Here is a 22,905-nt window from a genome sequence, read left to right as displayed (position 1 = left end):
AGCCAAGAACCTCTTTAACCGAAACTAACACCGTTTGTACGAACTGTTTGAACACAAACACAGCAGGCTGACAGCACAGAGGCGGGCGTCCAGTGTCCCCTAGAGGATTTAGAGAAATGGATTTATCGGTAAGTACCAAAATCCTCTTTTCTCTTTCATCCACTAGGGGACACTGGAGTTCCTTAGACATTAGGGGACGTCCCAAAGTTATCTCCTAGGGAGGGAGTGCTGTCTGTTCCTGTAAAACCAACGTCCGAACTTAGAATCCTCGGACGCAAAGGTATCAAACTTGTAAAATTTAGCGAACGTGTGGGCTGAGGACCACATCGCCGCTCTGCAAAGTTGAGTCGTGGAAGCACCACTAGCAGCCGCCCAGAAGGCACCCACCGACCGGGTAGTATGAGCACCCGTCTGTACATGAACCTGTTCCCCACAGGAAACATAAGCTTGCCGAATAGAAAGTTTAATCCATCTGGACAGAGATTGCTTAGATAAAAAACACAGGATACCAGCGCTGGCTGTAAGGATTGTAAAAAGACGGTTTGCTGAATATAAAATAATTTATTAAACCATTAAAAAAAACAGGAATAGATTCCTATTACCTATTATTAATAACACTTTTGGTCATAATCTCCCCCTGGATAAAATCTATTTTGAATCCACTCTCCTCTGGGACATATGTTGTTACGGCTAGGACAATCTCCAGATGGCATTCACTGTAGCACAAGATAGTTACCAGTTCCACAATAGATGTATATGATAGCATCAGCTTTAGGAAGAGTCCATTGCTAGCTGTGTGTGGATCAGGTCCTTGTTTGTAGAAATTTCCCAGTGATAGGACATTGCTCCTATCACTGGGAAATTTCTACAAACAAGGACCTGATCCACACACACAGCTAGCAATGGACTCTTCCTAAAGCTGATGCCATCATATACATCTATTGTGGAACTGGTAACTATCTTGTGCTACAGTGAATGCCATCTGGAGATTGTCCTAGCCGTAACAACATATGTCCCAGAGGAGAGTGGATTCAAAATAGATTTTATCCAGGGGGAGATTATGACCAAATGTGTTAATAATAGGTAATAGGAATCTATTCCTGTTTTTTTTAATGGTTTAATAAATTGTTATTTTATATTCAGTAAACCGTCTTTTTACAATCCTTACAGCCAGCGCTGGTATCCTGTGTTTATTATCTTTAGTATATTGGGGGATCTGACCATCCCCTTACCAGCTGCTGCTGACTGCGCACTTACACATCCCTTTACTTTCTCTAGAGATTGCTTAGAAGCCGGCCAACCCTTCTTTGGTCCATCATACAGGACAAATAAATGGTCGGACTTTCTAAAGGACGACGGAATGTGTACGTACACCCGCAACGCTCGGACAACATCCAAGGATACATCCCCCTCTGCCAGACACTTGAAGAAGGGACCACAATCGGCTGGTTTACATGAAACCCCGAAACACTTTCGGAAGGAAATCCGCTTTTGTACGGAGTGCCGCCCGGTCTTTACACGATAAGGCTCCTAACTCAGAAACCCGGCTAGCCGAAGCCAAGGCTAGCAACAACGTTACCCTCCAAGAGAGATGTCTCTGGTCTGTTCTCGGTAACGGTTCAAAGAGTGGTGATTTCAAAAAAATGTAATACCAATTTGAGATCCCATGGTGCAGTGGGAGGACGAAACGGGGGCTGTATTCTCAAAACCCCCTGTAAAAAGGTCTGAATCTCTGGTAAGGTTGCCAACCGCTTATGAAAAAGGATGGAAAGATCAGACACTTGAACCTTCAGAGATCCCAGTCGCAAACCTAAGTCTATTCCGGCTTGAAGGAAAAGTAAAAGTCTGGATAAGTGGAAGGTCGTCTAATTCCATCCACGTTCCTTACACCAGTCGATGTACTTCCTCTAAATTCTGTAGTAATGCCCGGCCGTGACCGGTTTTCGAACTGCAATCATCGTAGGAAGAGCCATTCTAGGTATCCCTCTGTTCCTTAAGATCCTGGTTTCAATAGCCACGTCGTTAAACGCAGCCTGTTCAGGTCCGTATGTAGAAATGGGCCGTGAGATAGCAGGTCCTCTCTCTGAGGTAACCGCCACGGTTTGTCCATTAACAAGCCTTGTAGATCCGAGTACCAACTCCTGCATGGCCAATCTGGAGCGATTAGAATCGCCCACACTCGCTCTCGTTTCAGCCGCTTCAGAACCCTGGGAAGTAGAGGGAACGGCGGAGATATGTAAACCTTTTCGTAACCCCAAGAAAGTGTCAATGCATCCACTCTTTCTGCTGCTGTATCTTGGCAGCTGGTGGTTCTGCCGAGACGCCATTAGGTCCACTTGAGGAAGACCCCATCTCCTCACCACCATGTCGAAAATCCGTGGATGCAGGCACCACTCTCCCGGGTGTATGTCCTGTCGACTGAGATAATCTGCTTCCCAGTTCTCCACACCTGGATTGAATACTGCAGATAGGATGACGTTTCAGCCCACAACAATATCTTTGTGGTTTCTCTTAACGCCATTCTGTTCCTCGTTCCTCACTTTCGGTTTACGTAAGCCGTCGTTGTGCCATTGTCCGATTGCACCCTCACGTACTGGTTCATGACTAAGTCTTCTGCGAGGAGAAGTGCATTGTAAACTGCTCTTAGTTCGAGAAGGTTGATGGGTAATCTGCTCTCCTGTAACGTCCATCGTCCCTGAACCTGATTGTCCTCGAAGACGGCCCCCCAACCTCTGAGGCTGGCGTCCGTTGTCAGGATCCTCCAATTCCGTATCCCGAATCTCTTCCCTGCTGAGAGATTCTTGTGCAACGACCACCAAATCAAGGAGACTCTTACGTGTGGTTGCAGTCGGACCCGTCGATGAAGAAACCAGTGTGAACCAGCTCTCTGAGTCAGGAGGTTCATCTAGAACGGTCGGGAATGAAGTCTGCCGTACCGGAGAGCTTCGAACGACACCACCATTTTTTCGAGAAGTTGTACCTAGAATCGCAGAGACCTTGACGGTGTCCCTAATACTTGCTCTACTAACTTCTGTATGTCCTTGATCTTGGATACTGGCAGAAAAATCTTTAACTGCACCGTGTCCAAGATGAGACCCAGGAATTGAATTCGTTGAGTCGGAGAGAGGTTGGATTTCTGGAATTTCACAATTCATCCGTGTTGAATGAGAACTTGGTGAGACGTCTGAACATCTTTGATCAACTTCTCTTGAGAGGAGGCCTTGATCCGAAGATCGTCTAGATAGGGTATTATCTTGACTCCCAACCATAATTGCCATTATCTTCATGAAGATCCTTGGGGCTGATGATAGGCCGAATGGTAGAGCTCTGAATTGGTAATGACCCCTCACCAGTGCAAACCTTAGGTAAGCTTGGTGGGGAGCCCAAATTGGAATATGCAGGTATGCATCCTTTATGTCCATGGACACCATGAATTTGCCCTGTTCCAAACCTGCAATGACCGACTGGATTGATTCCATTTTGAATTTGTATAGCTTTAGAAACTGGTTTAAAACCTTTAAATTGAGTATCGGCCTGACCGTTCCGTCTGGCTTTTTCACGACAAAAAAACTGGAATAAAAACCCGTTCCTCTCTGAGAGGCGGGAACTGCCGTAATGACCTCTGACTGTAGTAATTTTTGAATAGCTGTCAGTAGTGCGTCTGCCTTCTGAGAGCATTGAGGCATACCCGTTGTAAAAAACTGACTGTGAGGTCTCTGTTGAAAATCTAGTCTGTACCCCCTGGGAGATTATGTCGGTGATCCAAAGAACTGGACAGGTGACGGTCCATATGTCCCAAAAACCTTCCAGACGGGCGCCCACCAAAGGAGATTCCAGGTGGGCCGGAAGACCGCCATGCCACGGTTTTGTCAACAGTTTTATCTTGTTGTCTGGCTGCTGCCTGTGCGCGGCCTCTACCTCTGCCTCCACGGACTTGTGTACCAAAACCTCGTCCTCGGCCTCGAAAGGACCGCGATCTAAATTAATTAAACGCCGGTCCTGAATAGCCTATTCTAGCCTGTGGACGGCTCTCGTATATGGAGTAGGCAGAAAGGTAGATTTCTGCTGTAGCCTGCTAAATCCACTTATCCAACTCTGCACCTGAAAAGCATCTCTCCCCCAAAGGGGATGGATTCAACTGCTTTCTTGGTGTCAGAGCCTCCTTGCCATTTGCTAAGATCTTGGGAGGCCTGACACAAGTATGAAGCAGATTCTCGAATGTGGTCTGCCAGTTGGGTAATCTCTTCTAAGCTATTCTCCTCAATAGCTTGTACAATACGCCTAGACCACACGCTCATGGCCTTGTTGACCCATGCACATACGATCGCAGGTCTCTGTGCTGCACCTGCTATGAATATTGATTTCAAAGTGGTGTCCACTTTCCGATCGGACGCCTCCTTTAAAGTCGTCACATTAGGTATCGGTAATATTGTCTTTTCGATAACCTCCCTAGGGAAGCATCCACTACAGGTGGAATCTCCCACTTATCCATAACACCCTTGGGTATGTGAAACTTTTTTTTTTGGAAATTGAAAGCGTTTGTCCGGCTGTTTCCAAGGCTCCTCCATCTGAGATTGGAGGGATTTAGGAAATGGAAACACCGCAGAACGCGGCTTTTGTGATTCGAATAAATCGAATTCTTCTGTCGGGTCTACTTTCGGAAAATCGGAGTCCAGGATAGATCCAACTAACTCACCTTCCTCCGTATCAATGAGAGGATCTCTTTCCTCATCTGTTTCCGTTATAATAGGAAGAGGTCTTTTAACTGCCTTGCGCACATCTGATTCTGCATGTGCTCGCGGCGTTAACTTGATGAGAAATTCCTTCTTAATGAATCCCGCAGCCCATCCCGATTGTTGTCTGTGGGATTCCGCCATCTCTTGTGAGATTGCCTAGGCGGAGCACTGCTCCCAGGTGGAGTGTCCTTGAGTAAGCAGGAGACGCACACCCCTGAGCTACATTTCTTGCTTTTCTTGCTACATTTCGTACAAACATAGCAGGTCTTAGAAGTCTTGGTTGATGCTTTAGACATGCTAATTAAACCCCGTACTAGGGTATTACGCAGCGCTTTTACCCCTTAAATTAGGAAGGGAAAGCCTGAGGATGACGGAAGCAAAGGTATTGGAACCGGCTGGACAAATTTATCCCTTCATATGGAAAAAGGGGAAAATGACAATTCAAAAATGTAAAATAAACAAATAAATAAATATAAAATAAAAATGTCACCAGCCGGTTTGCAATCCTCACAGCCCGAACTGTAAATCAGCTACGATGGTGAGGTTGTCCACATGCTTCCCAGTATTTTCTTCAGGATCTTTTATATAGAATTCCTTAGAAAATATAAATAGTAAATAAGTATTATACTTCAGGAGATCCTCCTATAACTCTTTTTACCAGCAGAGGGAGCTAATCTTATATCATGTCTCATAGGATTACAGATCCTCCTATAACTCCCTTTACCAGCAGAGGGAGCTAAACCTATATCCCGTCTCATAGGATAATGTATAAGAGGGGGAGGGTTAATCCCTGCCCCTCAGATTGGCGCCTATATGAGAAAAATAAGATGGCCGCCATTTAAATTTTTTTATCACTTCTATTACATTAAAGCAATGTACTACTGACACTTCTGCAGCCGTACACGCGGCTGGGGACCCTCAGTCGCGCTGAATAACACTCACTTTGCCCCTCTGTGCGCGCGCTGCGGGACCGCTCTCACCGGGTCCCCCAGCGGCACACTATACTGGCTAGGAAGCGCTTGTCTGCTCCACACAAGCCGCGCTTACACTCTGACGGGTCGCGCCACCGAACCTTCTTACCCGTCCTCAGCAGCGCTTCCCGTCCTCAGCGCAGCCTCTGTCTCCCCGCCGGCGCGCGCGCACTACGGGGCCCCTCACTTGTCTTACAACGGAGCGTCTATCGCTGCTAATAAGCCGCGGGGGGGAGGGAGGGAGGAGGGAGCAGAGTTACTATCCTTTCAGCCTCCTCAGATGCATTACAACCAGTACTCACTGTACTCCGTTTGAAAGAGGATCTCCTGTGAGAGATGCAGATCCAGTCAAAAGGGATTTTTGGCTCTTAGTATTGTCAAGCTGTGTTTCCCTTTTCCTAGGGAGACGCAGCACCTTTATCATTAGTATTCCTGTCGAGAGATGCAGGTCCATTCGATAGGGATCGTTGTCTCTCACAATTCTGAGGCTCTTGTCTCCCTTTTCATTAGGGTGACGCAGCCCATATCAAGAAAAACATTAAAAATAAAACAAAAGAAAATTTAGTCAGGAGCTCAGTTGCTCCACGTGCTGTACCTCCAGCACATTTTTCAAAACTGAGGGAGGAGGGATGTGAAGGGGGAGGAGCCGGCTGTGCAGACAATACTAATTTTAGATTGTGCCACACCTCCGGTTGCAAGCTTCACACCCCTAATGTCTAAGGAACTCCAGTGTCCCCTAGTGGATGAAAGAGAAATATACAAGCCTTCATATATCCTAGGGATCCCTAGAGTGCTTAAAATTTTTGGATTTGCAGCAGTATCAAGGTTTACTAAAACACTGCAAAAACCTCTGATCAGAAAATAGGATTTTCATTACCTACCGGTAAATCCTTTTTTCGTAGTCCGTAGAGTATACTGGGGTCCACATTAGTAGCATAGGCTATAGACTGGTCCACTAGGAGCCATGTGCTCTTTAAGAAATTGATAGTGTGGGCTGGCTCCTCCCTCTATGCCCCTCCTACCAGACTCAGTCTAGGAAACTGTGCCCGAGGAGACGGATATACTTTGAGAGAAGGACATAAAAAGGATAGTGGTGAGATTCCGAACCAGCGCACACAAACTAGAGGAAAGCAGAGCTAACCAAACTTTAAACCAGGAACAGATAAACCAACAATACTTGACAAAGTAACAGTGCAGGAAGAAACAAAAGCACTGGGCCCAGTATCCTCTACGGACTACGAGAAAAGGATTTACCGGTAGGTAATTAAAATCCTATTTTCTCTTACGTCCCAGAGGATACTGGGGTCCACATTAGTACCATGGGGATGTACCAAAGCTCCCAAACCGGGTGGGAGAGTGCGGAGGTTCCTGCAGAACTGGATTGACCAAACTGAAGGTCCTCAGAGGCCAAAGTATCAAACTTGTAGAACTTAGCAAACATGTTCGAACCTGACCAAGTAGCTGCTCGGCAGAGCTGTAAAGCCGAGACACCCCGGGCAGCCGCCCAGGAAGAACCCACCGATCTAGTAGAGTGGGCCTGTACAGATTTTGGACACGGCAAACCTGTCGTGGAATAAGCATGCTGGATAGTAAGCCTGATCCAGCGTGCAATTGTCTTTGAAGAAGGACACCCAATTTTATTGCGATCATAGAGAACAACAGCGAGCCAGATTTTCTGCGGCGAGTTGTCCGCTTCACATAGATCTTCAAAGCCCTAACAACATCCAAAGACTTTGAAATAGCAGAGGTGTCTGTAACCACAATAGGTTGGTTGATATGAAACGCAGACACCAACTTTGGATTAAATTGCTGACGAGTTCTAAATTCAGCCCCATCTTCATGAAAAATCAAATAGGGGCTTTTGTGAGACAACGCCCCCAGCTCTGACACACACCTCGCAGAAGCCAAGGCCAACAGCGTGACTGCCTTCCACGTAAGAAACTTGACATCAACGTCCTGTAAAGGCTCAAACCATTCCAATTGCAGGAACTGCAACACCACATTGAGATCCCAAGGTGCCGTAGGAGGTACAAAGGGCGGTTTGATGTGCAGAACCCCCTTCAAAAATGTCCGAAACTCAGGGAGAGGGGCCAATTGTTTCTGGAAGAAAATGGATAAGGCCGAAATTTGGACTTTTATGGAGCCCAAACGCAGGCCCACATCCACACCTGACTGCAAAAAAAAAAAAAAAAAAAAGGAGAAAACGTCCCAGTTGTAATTCCACAGCAGGAAATTTCCTGTACTCCCACCAAGAGACGTATTTTTTCCAAATACAGTGGTAATGTTTAGACGGTACCCCCTTTCTGGCTTGGATCAGGGTTGGAATAACCCTAAGCAGAATCCCTTTTCGGGCTAGAATTTGACGCTCAAGCTCCGTGCTGTCAAACGTAGCCGTGGTAAGTCTCGATAGACGAACGGCCCCTGTTGGAGAATGTCCTCGCGAAGAGGTAGTGGCCACGGATCCTCAAGGAGCATCTCCAGTAGATCCGCATACCTGGCCCTCCTTGGCCAGTCCGCAGTAATGAGAATTGCTTGAACCTTTTCCCTTTTTATTCTTTTGAGAATCTTTGGTCCAATGGGAGTGGTGGAAACACGTACACCATCTGGTAGACCCATGGAGTCACCAGAGCGTCCACCACCACTGCTTGAGGGTCCCTCGACCTAAAACAATGGGGGTAATTCCAAGTTGATCGCAGCAGGAAATTAGTTAGCAATTGGGCAAAACTATGTGCACTGCAGGGGAGGCAGATTTAACATGTGCAGAGAGAGTTAGATTTGGGTGGGTTATTTTATTTCTGTGCAGGGTAAATACTGGCTGCTTTATTTTTACACTGCAAATTAGATTGCAGATTGAACACACCCCACCCAAATCTAACTCTCTCTGCACATGTTACATATGCCTCCCCTGCAGTGCACATAGTTTTGCCCAATTGCTAACTAAATTCCTTCTGCGATCAACTTGGAATTACCCCCAATACCCGCTTGAGCTTCTTGTTGAGACGAGAGGCCCAAATGTGACTGAAGAATCTCAAACGTGCTCTCACCTGCCTGTCTTCCGGACAGGGCGGTCCACCATCATGCTGAAGTCTTAGAGGAAGCAGAACCAGGGTTCTGTTCGTGTGAACCTGCAGTTGCTGGTTGTCTGGGTTTACCTCTATTGCCTTTGAAGGCCGTAGAACAACCTTTGGTTTTGTTTTTAAACTTCGCTGTCCGAAACACCTGCTGAGTTGGAGCAGTGTAGGATTTTCTAGCTGGGGGAGCTGGAGAAGGAAGGTATGTAGACTTACCCGCCGTAGCCTTGGATATCCACGTATCCAGTTCATCTCCAAAAAGGGCTTCACCTGTAAAAGGTAGGCTTTCCACACCTTTCCTGGAATCAGGGATGTGCAGGACCTCTCTAATAGCTTCTATCAAGGCCTGTATACCCTGTGACAAAGCTCTGTTAGGGGAGGCGGCATGCTGCAGGTCTGTACGCTCGCTGTCGTGGGGCTTGCGAATAGGACCCTCAGGAGCTCAGTGTCCTGTTAGCGGGGATAGAAACCATTAATCCTAGGGAGGTTGGGCCGTTCCTCCCCCTAAGTCCCACGAAGCAGGCAGTCTGGTGCCAGCCAGACCTGCCTGAAAACAATAAAAAGGAAAAATAAGATTTTACTCACCGGTAAATCTATTTCTCGTAGTCCGTAGTGGATGCTGGGAACTCCGTAAGGACCATGGGGAATAGCGGCTCCGCAGGAGACTGGGCACAACTAAAGAAAGCTTTAGGACTACCTGGTGTGCACTGGCTCCTCCCTCTATGACCCTCCTCCAGACCTCAGTTAGGATACTGTGCCCGGAAGAGCTGACACAATAAGGAAAGGATTTTGAATCCCGGGTAAGACTCATACCAGCCACACCAATCACACCGTATAACTCGTGATACTATACCCAGTTAACAGTATGAAATATAACTGAGCCTTTCAACAGATGGCTCAACAATAACCCTTTAGTTAAACAATAACTATATACAAGTATTGCAGACAATCCGCACTTGGGACGGGCGCCCAGCATCCACTACGGACTACGAGAAATAGATTTACCGGTGAGTAAAATCTTATTTTCTCTGACGTCCTAGTGGATGCTGGGAACTCCGTAAGGACCATGGGGATTATACCAAAGCTCCCAAACGGGCGGGAGAGTGCGGATGACTCTGCAGCACCGAATGAGCAAACTCTAGGTCCTCCTCAGCCAGGGTATAAAACTTGTAGAATTAAGCAAATGTGTTTGACCCCGACCAAGTAGCTGCTCGGCAAAGTTGTAAAGCCGAGACCCCTCGGGCAGCCGCCCAAGAAGAGCCCACCTTCCTCGTGGAATGGGCTTTTACAGATTTAGGATGCGGCAGTCCAGCCGCAGAATGTGCAAGTTGAATCGTGCTACAGATCCAGCGAGCAATAAGCCTGCTTTGAAGCAGGCGCACCCAACTTGTTGGGCGCATGCAGGATAAATAGCGAGTCAGTCTTTCTGACTCCAGCTGTCATGGAAACATAGATTTTTAGGGCCCGGACTACATCCAGCAACTTGGAGTCCTCCAAGTCACGAGTAGCCGCAGGCACCACAATAGGCTGGTTCAAATGAAACGCTGAAACCACCTTTGGGAGAAATTGGGGACGAGTCCTCAATTCCGCCCTATCCATATGGAAAATCAGATAAGGGCTTTTACAAGACAAAGCCGCCAATTCTGACACACGCCTGGCCGAAGCCAAGGCCAACAGCATGACCACTTTCCACGCGAGATATTTTAGTTCCACGGTTTTAAGTGATTCAAACCAATGCGACTTTAGGAAATCCAACACCACGTTGAGATCCCAAGGTGCCACTGGGGGCACAAAAGGGGGCTGAATATGCAGCACTCCCTTAACAAATGTCTGAACTTCAGGGAGAAAAGCCAGTTCTTTTTGGAAGAAAATCGATAGAGCCGAAATCTGGACCTTAATGGAACCCAATTTTAGGCCCATAGTCACCCCTGACTGTAGGAACTGCAGAAATCGACCTAGCTGAAATTCCTCCGTTGGGGCCTTCCTGGCCTCACACCACGCAACATATTTCCGCCATATGCGATGATAATGGTTTGCGGTCACTTCTTTCCTAGCTTTAATAAGCGTAGGGATAACTTCCTCCGGAATGCCCTTTTCCTTCAGGATCCGGCGTTCAACCGCCATGCCGTCAAACGCAGCCGCAGTAAGTCTTGGAACAGACAGGGCCCCTGCTGCAGCAGGTCCTGTCTGAGCGGCAGAGGCCATAGGTCCTCTGAGATCATTTCTTGAAGTTCTGGGTACCAAGCTCTTCTTGGCCAATCCGGAACAATGAGTGTAGTTCTTACTCCTCTCCTCCTTATTAGTCTCAGTACCTTGGGTATGAGAGGCAGAGGAGGGAACACATACACCCACGGTGTTACCAGAGCGTCCACAGCTATCGCCTGAGGGTCCCTTGACCTGGCGCAATATCTTTTTAGCTTTTTGTTGAGGCGGGACGCCATCATGTCCACCTGTGGCCTTTCCCACCGGTGTACAATCATTTGGAAGACTTCTGGATGAAGTCCCCACTCTCCCGGGTGGAGGTCGTGTCTGCTGAGAAAGTCTGCTTCCCAGTTGTCCACTCCGGGAATGAACACTGCTGACAGTGCTAACACATGATTTTCCGCCCATCGGAGAATCCTTGTGGCTTCTGCCATTGCCATCCTGCTTCTTGTGCCACCCTGTCGGTTTACATGGGCGACCGCCGTGATGTTGTCTGACTGGATCAGCACCGGCTGGTGTTGAAGCAGGGGTCTTGCCTGACTTAGGGCATTGTAAATGGCCCTTAGTTCCAGAATATTTATGTGTAGGGAAGTCTCCTGACTTGTCCATAGTCCCTGGAAGTTTCTTCCCTGTGTGACTGCCCCCCAACCTCGAAGGCTGGCATCCGTGGTCACCAGGACCCAGTCCTGTATGCCGAATCTGCGGCCCTCTAGAAGATGAGCACTCTGCAGCCACCACAACAGCGACACCCTGGTCCTTGGAGACCGGGTTATCAGCCGATGCATCTGAAGATGCGATCCGGACCACTTGTCCAACAGATCCCACTGAAAGATCCTTGCATGGAACCTTCCGAATGGAATTGCTTCGTAAGAAGCCACCATCTTTCCCAGGACTCGCGTGCAGTGGTGCACAGACACCTGTTTTGGTTTTAGGAGGTCTCTGACTAGAGACGACAACTCCTTGGCCTTCTCCTCCGGGAGAAATACTTTTTTCTGTTCTGTGTCCAGACCCATCCCCAGGAACAGTAGACGCGTTGTAGGAACCAGCTGCGACTTTGGAATATTCAGGATCCAGCCGTGCTGTTGTAGCACTTCCCGAACTAGTGCCACACCGATCAACAACTGTTCCCTGGACCTCGCCTTTATAAGGAGATCGTCCAAGTTCGGGATAATTAAAACTCCCTTTCTCCGAAGGAGTATCATCATTTCGGCCATTACCTTGGTAAATACCCTCGGTGCCGTGGACAGACCAAACGGCAACGTCTGGAATTGGTAATGACAGTCCTGTACCACAAATCTGAGGTACTCCTGGTGAGGAGGGTAAATGGGGACATGCAGGTAAGCATCCTTGATGTCCAGTGATACCATGGAATCCCCCTCGTCCAGGCTTGCAATCACCGCCCTGAGCGATTCCATCTTGAACTTGAACCTTCTTATATAAAAGTGTTCAAGAATTTTAAATTTAAAATGGGTCTCACCGAACCGTCCGGTTTCGGTACCACAAACATTGTGGAATAGTAACCCCGTCCTTGTTGAAGGAGGGGTACCTTGATTATCACCTGCTGAGAATACAGCTTGTGAATCGCCTCCAGCACTGCCTCCCTGTCCGGGGGAGCTGTCGGCAAGGCAGATTTGAGGAAACGGCGAGGGGGAGACGTGTCGAATTCCAGCTTGTACCCCTGAGATACTACTTGTAGAATCCAGGGATCCACCCGTGAGCGAGCCCACTGGTCGCTGAAGTTCTTGAGACGGGCCCCCACCGTACCTGGCTCCGCCTGTGGAGCTCCAGCGTCATGCGGTGGATTTAGAGGAAGCGGGGGAGGACTTTTGTTCCTGGGAACTGGCTGTATGTTGCAGCTTTTTCCCTCTACCTCTGCCTCTGGGCAGAAAGGACGCGCCTCGAACCCGCTTGCCTTTCTGGGGCCAAAAGGACTGTACCCGATAATACGGTGCTTTCTTTGGCTGTGAGGGAACATGGGGTAAAAATGCTGACTTCCCAGCTGTCGCTGTGGAAACGAGGTCAGAGAGACCATCCCCAAACAACTCCTCACCCTTGTAAGGCAATACTTCCATGTGCCTTTCTCTTTCATCCACTAGGGGACACTGGAGCATCCATTTACATTAGGGGTGTGGGCATCTCCTGTCCACTGCCGAGTCCACAATCCTCTCCTGGCAGAAATGGACATTGCGTTTATTTTAGATGCCAGCCGGCAAATATCCCTCTGTGCATCTTTCATGTACAAGACAGCGTCTTTAATATGCTCTACGGTTAGCAATATAGTGTCCGTCTAGGGTATCAATGTTTTCCGACAGGGAATCTGACCACGCAGCTGCAGCACTGCACATCCATGCTGAAGCAATAGCCGGTCTCAGTATAATACCTGAGTGTGTATATACAGACTTCAGGATAGCCTCCTGCTTTCTATCTGCAGGCTCCTTTAGGGCGGCCGTGTCCGGAGACGGTAGTGCCACCTTTTTTGACAGACGTGTGAGCGCCTTATCCACCCTAGGGGATGTCTCCCAACGTGACCTGTCCTCTGGCGGGAAAGGGTACGCCATTAGTAACTTTTTAGAAATTACCAGTTTCTTATCGGGGGAAGCCCACGCTTCTTCACACACTTCATTTAATTCATCAGATGGGGGAAAAACCACTGGTAGTTTTTTCTCCCCAAACATAATACCCTTTTTTGTGGTACCTGGGGTAATATCAGAAATATGCAACACATTTTTCATTGCCGTAATCATGTAATGGGTGGCTCTATTGGAATGTACACTAGTCTCATCATCGTCGACACTGGAGTCAGTATCCGTGTCGACATCTGTGTCTGCCATCTGAGGTAGCGGGCGATTTAGAGCCCCTGATGGCTTTAGAGACGTCTGGGCATGCACAGGCTGAGAAGCCGGCTGTCCCACATCTGCTATGTCGTCAAACCTTTTATGTAAGGAGTCGACACTGTCGCGTAATTCCTTCCACATAACCATCTACTCAGGTGTCGACCCCGCAGGGGGTGACATCACATTTATCGGCACCTGCTCCGCCTCCACATAAGCCTCCTCATCAAACATGTCGACACAGCCGTACCGACACACCGCACACACACAGGGAATGCTCTGACTGAGGACAGGACCCCACAAAGCCCTCTGGGGAGACAGAGAGAGAGTATGCCAGCACACACCAACAGCGCTATATAACACAGGGATTAACACTGAGTGATTTTTCCCAATAGCTGCTTGTATACACAATATTGCGCCTAAATTTAGTGCCCCCCCTCTCTTTTTTACCCTATGTAGTCTGGAAACTGCAGGGGAGAGCCTGGGAGCGATCCTTCCAGCGGAGCTGTGAGGGAAAATGGCGCCAGTGTGCCGAGAGAGATAGCCCCGCCCCTTTTTCGGCGGACTTCTCCCGCTTTTTTCTATGTATATCTGGCAGGGGTATTTTACACATATATAGTCTCTATGACTATATTATGTGTTATTTGCCAGCCAAGGTACTCAATATTGCAGCCCAGGGCACCCCCCCCCCCCCCCCAGCGCCCTGCACCCATCAGTGACCGGAGTGTGAGGTGTGCATGGGAAGCAATGGCGCACAGCTGCAGTGCTGTGCGCTACCTTGATGAAGACCGAAGTCTTCTGCCGCCGATTTCCAGGACCCTCTTCTTGCTTCTGGCTCTGTAAGGGGGACGGCGGCGCGGCTCCGGGACCGGACGACCGAGGCTGGGCCTGTGTTCGATCCCTCTGGAGCTAATGGTGTCCAGTAGCCTAGAAGCCCAAGCTAGCTGCAAGCAGGTAGGTTCGCTTCTCTCCCCTTAGTCCCTCGTAGCAGTGAGTCTGTTGCCAGCAGATCTCACTGAAAATAAAAACCTAAAATAAACTTTTTTCTAAGAGCTCAGGAGAGCCCCTAGTGTGCATCCAGCTCAGCCGGGCACAAAATTCTAACTGAGGTCTGGAGGAGGGTCATAGAGGGAGGAGCCAGTGCACACCAGGTAGTCCTAAAGCTTTCTTTAGTTGTGCCCAGTCTCCTGCGGAGCCGCTATTCCCCATGGTCCTTACGGAGTTCCCAGCATCCACTAGGACATCAGAGAAATACAGAAAACTCTTCAGGAGCTTCCCAAGCGTGACTGGCTCCTCCGGGCACATTTTCTAAACAGAGTCTGGTAGGAGGGGCATAGAGTGAGGAGCCAGCCCACACTATCAATTTCTTAAAGTGCCCAAGGCTCCTAGTGGACCCGTCTATACAACATGGTACTAATGTGGACCCCAGTATCCTCTAGGGCATAAGAGAAAATCCTATATTGTGGAACAAAAGAAATCGCAAATGACAGCCATTAGTTTCTAGAATACAGGCAATTTGCTGCATAGTATTTGTACTCCTTGGAGTCCCAGCTCACATACAATGAGAGTCTGCTCTACTGTCACTACAAGCACTCTGCTCTGAAATAATGACACAATTATATATGATCGTATCATTTCCTTATGACCACCATCACCGCCATCTTGCTCTTCCTTATTCATTTTTTTTTCATCTTCATGACTAACCATTGGGCTTAAAGATGCAATTTATATCCTGTGTATGTTTGCAATACCAGTTAACACAATGTATCCAAGCAATATGATTTCTATTTAACAAAAATATTACAAAGCTTCTGCAGAATAAAGTTTGGGTTCCATCTGTAGTTATATGAATACATCTCAGATAATCAGCAAAGATGCCGCAGACTACTTACCAGCATAGATTGTCCTTACGAATGTATCTGGTGACTTAATGTCAATAACATCAGAAACCGGGGCTACATCTAGCTTCGCTGCTACTCTTGGCAGGAGACTCTGCAAAGTAAGTGATGACACTATTACAACAGACTGCCCTGTACTGAAAAATAAGATTTTAAACCTACCGGTAAATCTTTTTCTCCTAGTCCGTAGAGGATGCTGGGGACTCCGTAAGGACTATGGGGTATAGACGGGCTCCGCAGGAGATATGGGCACTCAAAGAACTTTTAGTATGGGTGTGCACTGGCTCCTCCCTCTATGCCCCTCCTCCAGACCTCAGTTAGAGAAACTGTGCCCAGAGGAGATGGACAATATGAGGAAAGGATGTTGTAAATCTAAGGGCAAGATTCATACCAGCCCACACCAATCATACCATATAACTTAGAATATACGCAACCAGTTAACAGTATGAACGAAAAAACAGTATCAGTCAAAGACCGATTCCAACTTTAACATAACCCTTATGTAAGCAACAACTATATACAAGTCTTGCAGATTTAGTCCGCACTGGGACGGGCGCCCAGCATCCTCTATGGACTAGGAGAAAAAGATTTACCGGTAGGTTTAAAATCTTATTTTCTCATACGTCCTAGAGGATGCTGGGGACTCCGTAAGGACCATGGGGTTTATACCAAAGCTCCAAACCGGGCGGGAGAGTGCGGATGACTCTGCAGCACCGATTGAGCAAACGCGAGGTCCTCATCAGCCAGGGTATCAAACTTGTAGAATTTTGCAAAAGTGTTTGAACCCGACCAAGTAGCTGCTCGGCACAACTGTAATACCGAGACGCCTCGGGCAGCCGCCCAAGAAGAGCCCACCTTCCTAGTGGAATGGGCCTTTACCGAATTCGGTACCGGCAATCCAGCCGTAGAATGAGCCTGCTGAATCGGGTTACAGATCCAGCGAGCAATAGTCTGTTTAGAAGCAGGCGCGCCAATCTTGTTGGCTGCATACAGGACAAACAGAGCCTCTGTTTTCCTAACCCTAGCCGTCCTGGCTACGTAAATTTTTCAGGCCCTGACCACATACAGGGACTTGGAGTCTTCCAAGTCCCCCGTAGCCACAGGCACAACAATAGGTTGGTTCATATGAAAAGAAAAGACCACCTTAGGCAGAAATTGAGGACAAGTCCTCAACTCTGCTCTATCCACATGAAAAATCAAGCAGGGGCTCTTGTGAGACAAGGCCGCCAACTCTGACACCCGCGTGCAGATGCCAAGGCTAATAACAACCACCTTCCAGGTGAGAAATTTTAATTCCACCGTTTGAAGAGGTTCAAACTAGTGATGTGCACCGGAAATTATTCGGGTTTTGGTTTTGGATTCGGTTCCGAGGCCGTGTTTTGGATTCGGTTCCGAGGCCGTGTTTTGGATTCGGACGCGTTTTGGCAAAACCTCCCTGAAAATTTTTTGTCGGATTCGGGTGTGTTTTGGATTTCGGGTGTTTTTAAAAAAAAAAACCCTCAAAAAAAGCTTAAATCATAGAATTTGGGGGTCATTTTGATCCCATAGTATTATTAACCTCGATAACCATAATTTCCACTCATTTTCAGTCTATTCTGAACACCTCACAATATCATTTTTAGTCCTAAAATTTGCACCGAGGTCGCTGGATGACTAAGCTAAGCGACCCAAGTGGCCGACACAAACACCTGGCCCATCTAGGAGTGGCACTGCAGTGTCAGACAGGATGGCAGATTTAAAAAAAATTGTCCCCAAACAGCACATGATGCAAAGAAAAATTAAAGAAAAAAGAGGTGCAAGATGGAACTGTCCTTGGGCACTCCCACCCACCCTTATGTTGTATAAACAGGGCATGCACACTTTAACAAAACCATCATTTCAGCGACAGGGTCTGCCACACGACTGTGCCTGAAATGACTGGTTGGTTTGGGCCCCCACCAAAAAAGAAGCAATCAATCTCTCCTTGCACAAACTGGCTCTACAGAGGCAAGATGTCCACCTCCTCCTCATCGTCCGATTCCTGACCCCTTTCACTGTGTACATCCCCCTCCTCACAGATTATTAATTCGTCCCCACTGGAATCCACCATCTCAGGTCCCTGTGTACTTTCTGGAGGCAATTGCTGCTGGTGAATGTCTCCACGGAGGAATTGATTATAATTCATTTTGATGAACATCATCTTCTCCACATTTTCTGGAAGTAACCACGTACGCCGATTGCGGACAAGGTGAGCGGCTGCACTAAACACTCTTTCGGAGTACACACTGGAGGGGGGGCAACTTAGGGAAAAATAAAGCCAGTTTGTGCAAGGGCCTCCAAATTGCCTCTTTTTCCTGCCAGTATACGTACGGACTGTCTGACGTGCCTACTTGGATGCGGTCACTCATATAATCATCCACCATTCTTTCAATGGTGACAGAATCATATGCAATGACAGTAGACGACATGTCAGTAATCGTTGGCAGGTCCTTCAGTCCGGACCAGATGTCAGCACTCGCTCCAGACTGCCCTGCATCACCGCCAGCGGGTGGGCTCGGAATTCTTAGCCTTTTCCTCGCACCCCCAGTTGCGGGAGAATGTGAAGGAGGAGCTGTTGACGGGTCACGTTCCGCTTGACAATTTTCTCACCAGCAGGTCTTTGAACCTTTGCAGACTTGTGTCTGCCGGAAAGAGAGATACAACGTAGGTTTTAAATCTAGGATCGAGCACAGTGGCCAAAATGTAGTGCTCTGATTTCAACAGATTGACCACCCGTAAATCCTGGTTAAGCGAATTAAGGGCTCCATCCACAAGTCCCACATGCCTAGCGGAATCGCTCTGTTTTAGCTCCTCCTTCAATGTCTCCAGCTTCTTCTGCAAAAGCCTGATGAGGGGAATGACCTGACTCAGGCTGGCAGTGTCTGAACTGACTTCACGTGTGGCAAGTTCAAAGGGTTGCAGAACCTTGCACAACGTTGAAATCATTCTCCACTGCGCTTGAGTCAGGTGCATTCCCCCTCCTTTGCCTATATCGTAGGCAGATGTATAGGCTTGAATGGCCTTTTGCTGCTCCTCCATCCTCTGAAGCATATAGAGGGTTGAATTCCACCTCGTTACCACCTCTTGCTTCAGATGATGGCAGTGCAGGTTCAGGACTGTTTGCTGGTGCTCCAGTCTTCGGCACGCGGTGGCTGAATGCCGAAAGTGGCCCGCAATTCTTCGGGCCACCGACAGCATCTCTTGCACGCCCCTGTCGTTTTTTAAATAATTCTGCACCACCAAATTCAATGTATGTGCAAAACATGGGACGTGCTGGAATTTGCCCAGATGTAATGCACGCACAATATTGGTGGCGTTGTCCGATGTCACTAATACCCAGGAGAGTCCAATTGGGTTAAGCCATTCTGCGATGATGTTCCTCAGTTTCCGTAAGAAGTTGTCAGCTGTGTGCCTCTTCTGGAAAGCGGCGATACAAAGCGTAGCCTGCCTAGGAACGAGTTGGCGTTTGCGAGATGCTGCTACTGGTGCCGCCGCTGCTGACATCTACCCAATGGGCTGTCACAGTCATACAGTCCTGAGTCTGCCCTGCTCCACTTGTCCGTGGTTAAGTGGACATTGGGTACAACTGCATTTTTTAGGACACTGGCGACTCTTTTTCTGACGTCTGTGTACATTTTCGGTATCGCCTGTCTAGAGAAATGGAACCTAGATGGTATTTGGTACCGGGGACACAGTACCTCAATCAAGTCTCTAGTTCCCTGTGAATTAACGGTGGATACCGGAAACACGTTTCTCACCATCCAGGCTGCCAAGGCCTGAGTTATCCGCTTTGCAGCAGGATGACTGCTGTGATATTTCATCTTCCTTGCAAAGGACTGTTGGACAGTCAATTGCTTACTGGAAGTAGTACAAGTGGTCTTCCGACTTCCCCTCTGGGATGACGATCGACTCCTAGCAGCAACAACAGCAGCAGTAGGCGTTACACTCAAGGATGCATCGGAGGAATCCCAGGCAGGAGAGGACTCGTCAGACTTGACAGTGACATGGCCTGCAGGACTATTGGCTTTCCTGTGTAAGAAGGAAATTGACACTGAGGGAGTTGGTGGTGTGGTTTGCAGGAGCTTGGTTACAAGAGGAAGGGATTTAGTGGTCAGTGGACTGCTTCCGCTGTCATCCAAAGTTTTTGAACTTTCTGATGAATGCGGTCCAGGTGACGTATAAAGGAGGATGCTCCTAGGTGGTTAACGTCCTTACCCCTACTTATTACAGCTTGACAAAGGCAACACACGGCTTGACACCAGTTGTCCGCATTTCTGTTGAAATAATTCCACACCGAAGAGGTGATTTTTTTTTTTTGTATTTTGACCAGGCATGTCAATGGCCATATTCGTCCCACGGACAAACAGGTGTCTCCCCGGGTGCCTGACTTAAACAAACCACCTCACCATCAGAAACCTCCTTGTCAATTTCCTCCCCAGCAACACCCATATCCTCATTCTGGTGTACTTCAACAGTGACATCTTCAATTTGACTATCAGGAACTGGACTGCGGGTGCTCCTTCCAGCACTTGCAGGGGGCGTGCAAATGGTGGAAGGCGCAACCTCTTCCCGTCCAGTGTTGGGAAGGTCAGGCATCGCAACCGACACAATTGGACTCTCCTTGGGGATTTGTGATTTAGAAGAACGCACAGTTCTTTGCTGTGCTTTTGCCATCTTAACTCTTTTAAGTTTTCTAGCAGAAGTATGAGTGCTTCCCATCCTCAGGTGAAGCTGAACCACTAGCCTTGAACATAGGCCAGGGCCTCAGCCGTTCCTTGCCACTCCGTGTCGTAAATGGCACATTGGCAAGTTTACGCTTCTCCTCAGACGATTTTAATTTAGATTTTTGGGTAATTTTACTGAGCTTTATTTTTTGGGATTTTACATGCTCTCTACTGTGACATTGGGCATCGGCCTTGGCAGACGACGTTGATGGCATTTCATCATCTCGGCCATGACTAGTGGCAGCAGCTTCAGCACGAGGTGGAAGTGGATCTTGATCTTTCCCTATTTTACCCTCCACATTTTTGTTCTCCATTTTTTAATGTGTGGAATTATATGCCAGTAATATATCAATAGCAATGGCCTACTACTATATATATATATATATATATACTGCGCACAACTGAAATGCACCACAGGTATGGATGGATAGTATACTTGACGACACAGAGGTAGGTAGAGCAGTGGCCTTCTGTACCGTACTGCTATATAGTATATACTGGTGGTCAGCAGACTGTGCAAAACTAAAATGCACCATAGGTATGGATGGATAGTATACTTGACGACACAGAGGTAGGTAGAGCAGTGGACTACTGTATCGTACTGCTAATATATATATATATATATATATATATATATATATATATATATATATATATATATATATATATATATATATATATTTATTTTTATACTGGTGGTCAGCAAAATTCTGCACTGTCCTCCTACTATATATTACAATTCTGCACTGTCCTCCTACTATATATTACAATGAAGCACAGATATGGAGCGTTTTTCAGGCAGAGAACATATAATACTGGTGGTCACTGGTCAGCAAAACTCTGCACTGTCCTCCTACTATATAATACTGCTGGTCTCCAGTCCCCACAATAAAGCAATTAGCACACTGAGCACAGATATTTGCAGCACAATTTGCAGCCCAATGAACATAGAAACTGAGAGGACGCCAGCCACGTCCTCTCACGATCATCTCCAATGCACGAGTGAAAAATGGCGGCGAAGCGCGGCTCCTTATATAGAATACGAATCTCGCGAGAATCCGACCGCGGGATGATGATGCTCGGGTTAACCGAGCAAGGCGGGAGGATCCGAGTTGCTCGGACCTGTGAAAAAAAAAAAAGGTGAAGTTCGGGCGGGTTCGGATCTAGAGGATCCGAACCCGCTCATCACTAGTTCAAACCAGTGTGATTTAAGGAACTGTAACACCACGTTAAGGTCCCATGGTGGCACAAAAGGAGGCTGGATGTGCAGCACTCACTTTATCAAAGTTTGGACTTCTGGGAGAGAAGCCAATTCCTTTTGAAAAAAATATAGATAGGGTCGAAATCTGTACCTTAATGGAGCCTAATTTTAGGCCCATATCCACTCCCGTCTGTAGGAAGTGGAGAGAACGGCCCAGATGAAAATCTTCCAATGGAGCATTCTTGGTTTCACACCAAGATACATACTTCCTCCAGATACGGTGATAATGCTTCGCCGTTACTTCCTTCCTAGCCTTTATCAGAGTAGGGATAACTACCTCCGGAATACCTCTCTCTGCTAGGATTCGGTGTTCAACCGCCATGCCGTCAAACGCAACCGCGGTAAGTCTTGGAACATGCAAGGCCCCTGCTGTAACAGGTCTTCCCTGAGAGGAAGAGGCCATTGATCTTCTGTGAGCATTTCCTGAAGATCCGAATACCAGGCCCTTCGAGGCCAATCTGGAACCACGAGTATTGTTTGTACTCTGTTTCGTCTTATGATTCTCAACACTTTTGAGATGAGCGGTAGAGGAGGGAACACATGGACCGACTGAAACACCCATGGTGTCACTAAAGCGTCTACCGCTACTGCCTGAGGGTCCCTTGACCTGGCACAATACCTCCGAAGCTTTTTGTTGAGGTGTGACGCCATCATGTCTATTTGAGGAAGTCCCCAAAGACTTGCTAGGTCTGCAAAGACCTCTTGATGAAATCCCCACTCTCCTGGATGGAGATCGTGTCTGCTGAGGAAGTCTGCTTCCCAGTTATCCACTCCCGGTATGAAGACTGCTGACAGAACACTTACGTGATTTTCTGCCCAGCGCAGAATTCTGGTGGCTTCCGCCATTGCCACTCTGCTCCTTGTCCCGCCTTGGCGGTTTACATGAGCCACTGCTGTGACGTTGTCTGATTGAATCAGAAACGGTAGGTCGCGAAGAAGATACTCCGCTTGTCGTAGGCAGTTGTATATGGCCCTCAATTCCAGTACGTTGATGTGTAGACAAGCCTCCTGGCTTGACCATATCCCCTGAAAATTTCTTCCTTTTGTGACTGCTCCCCATCCTCGGAGGTCACCAGAACCCAGTCTTGAATGCCGAACCTGCGACCCTCTAGAAGGTGAGCACTCTGCAGCTACCACAGGAGAGACACCCTGGCCCTGGGGGACAGGCTTATCTTTTGATGAAGGTGTAGATG

General features: G+C 47.9%; 1 protein-coding gene across 1 annotated transcript in view; it reads right to left on the bottom strand.

The window, feature by feature from the left end:
* The window catches only part of ETFA (electron transfer flavoprotein subunit alpha), a 163,363-nt gene that overhangs the window by 132,340 nt on the left and 8,118 nt on the right, over window positions 1–22,905 (bottom strand). The window contains exon 5 of the mRNA XM_063926589.1: window positions 15,704–15,803. Coding sequence (XP_063782659.1) covers window positions 15,704–15,803 — 100 coding nt within the window. The remainder of the gene's footprint in view (window positions 1–15,703; window positions 15,804–22,905) is intronic.

The sequence above is a fragment of the Pseudophryne corroboree genome, chromosome 6 (genome assembly GCF_028390025.1).
Source record: "Pseudophryne corroboree isolate aPseCor3 chromosome 6, aPseCor3.hap2, whole genome shotgun sequence".
In the NCBI taxonomy this organism is placed as follows: Eukaryota; Metazoa; Chordata; class Amphibia; order Anura; family Myobatrachidae; genus Pseudophryne; species Pseudophryne corroboree.
The sequence above is the reverse complement of the archived record's forward strand: the minus strand, read 5'-3'. Positions and strand labels throughout refer to the sequence as shown.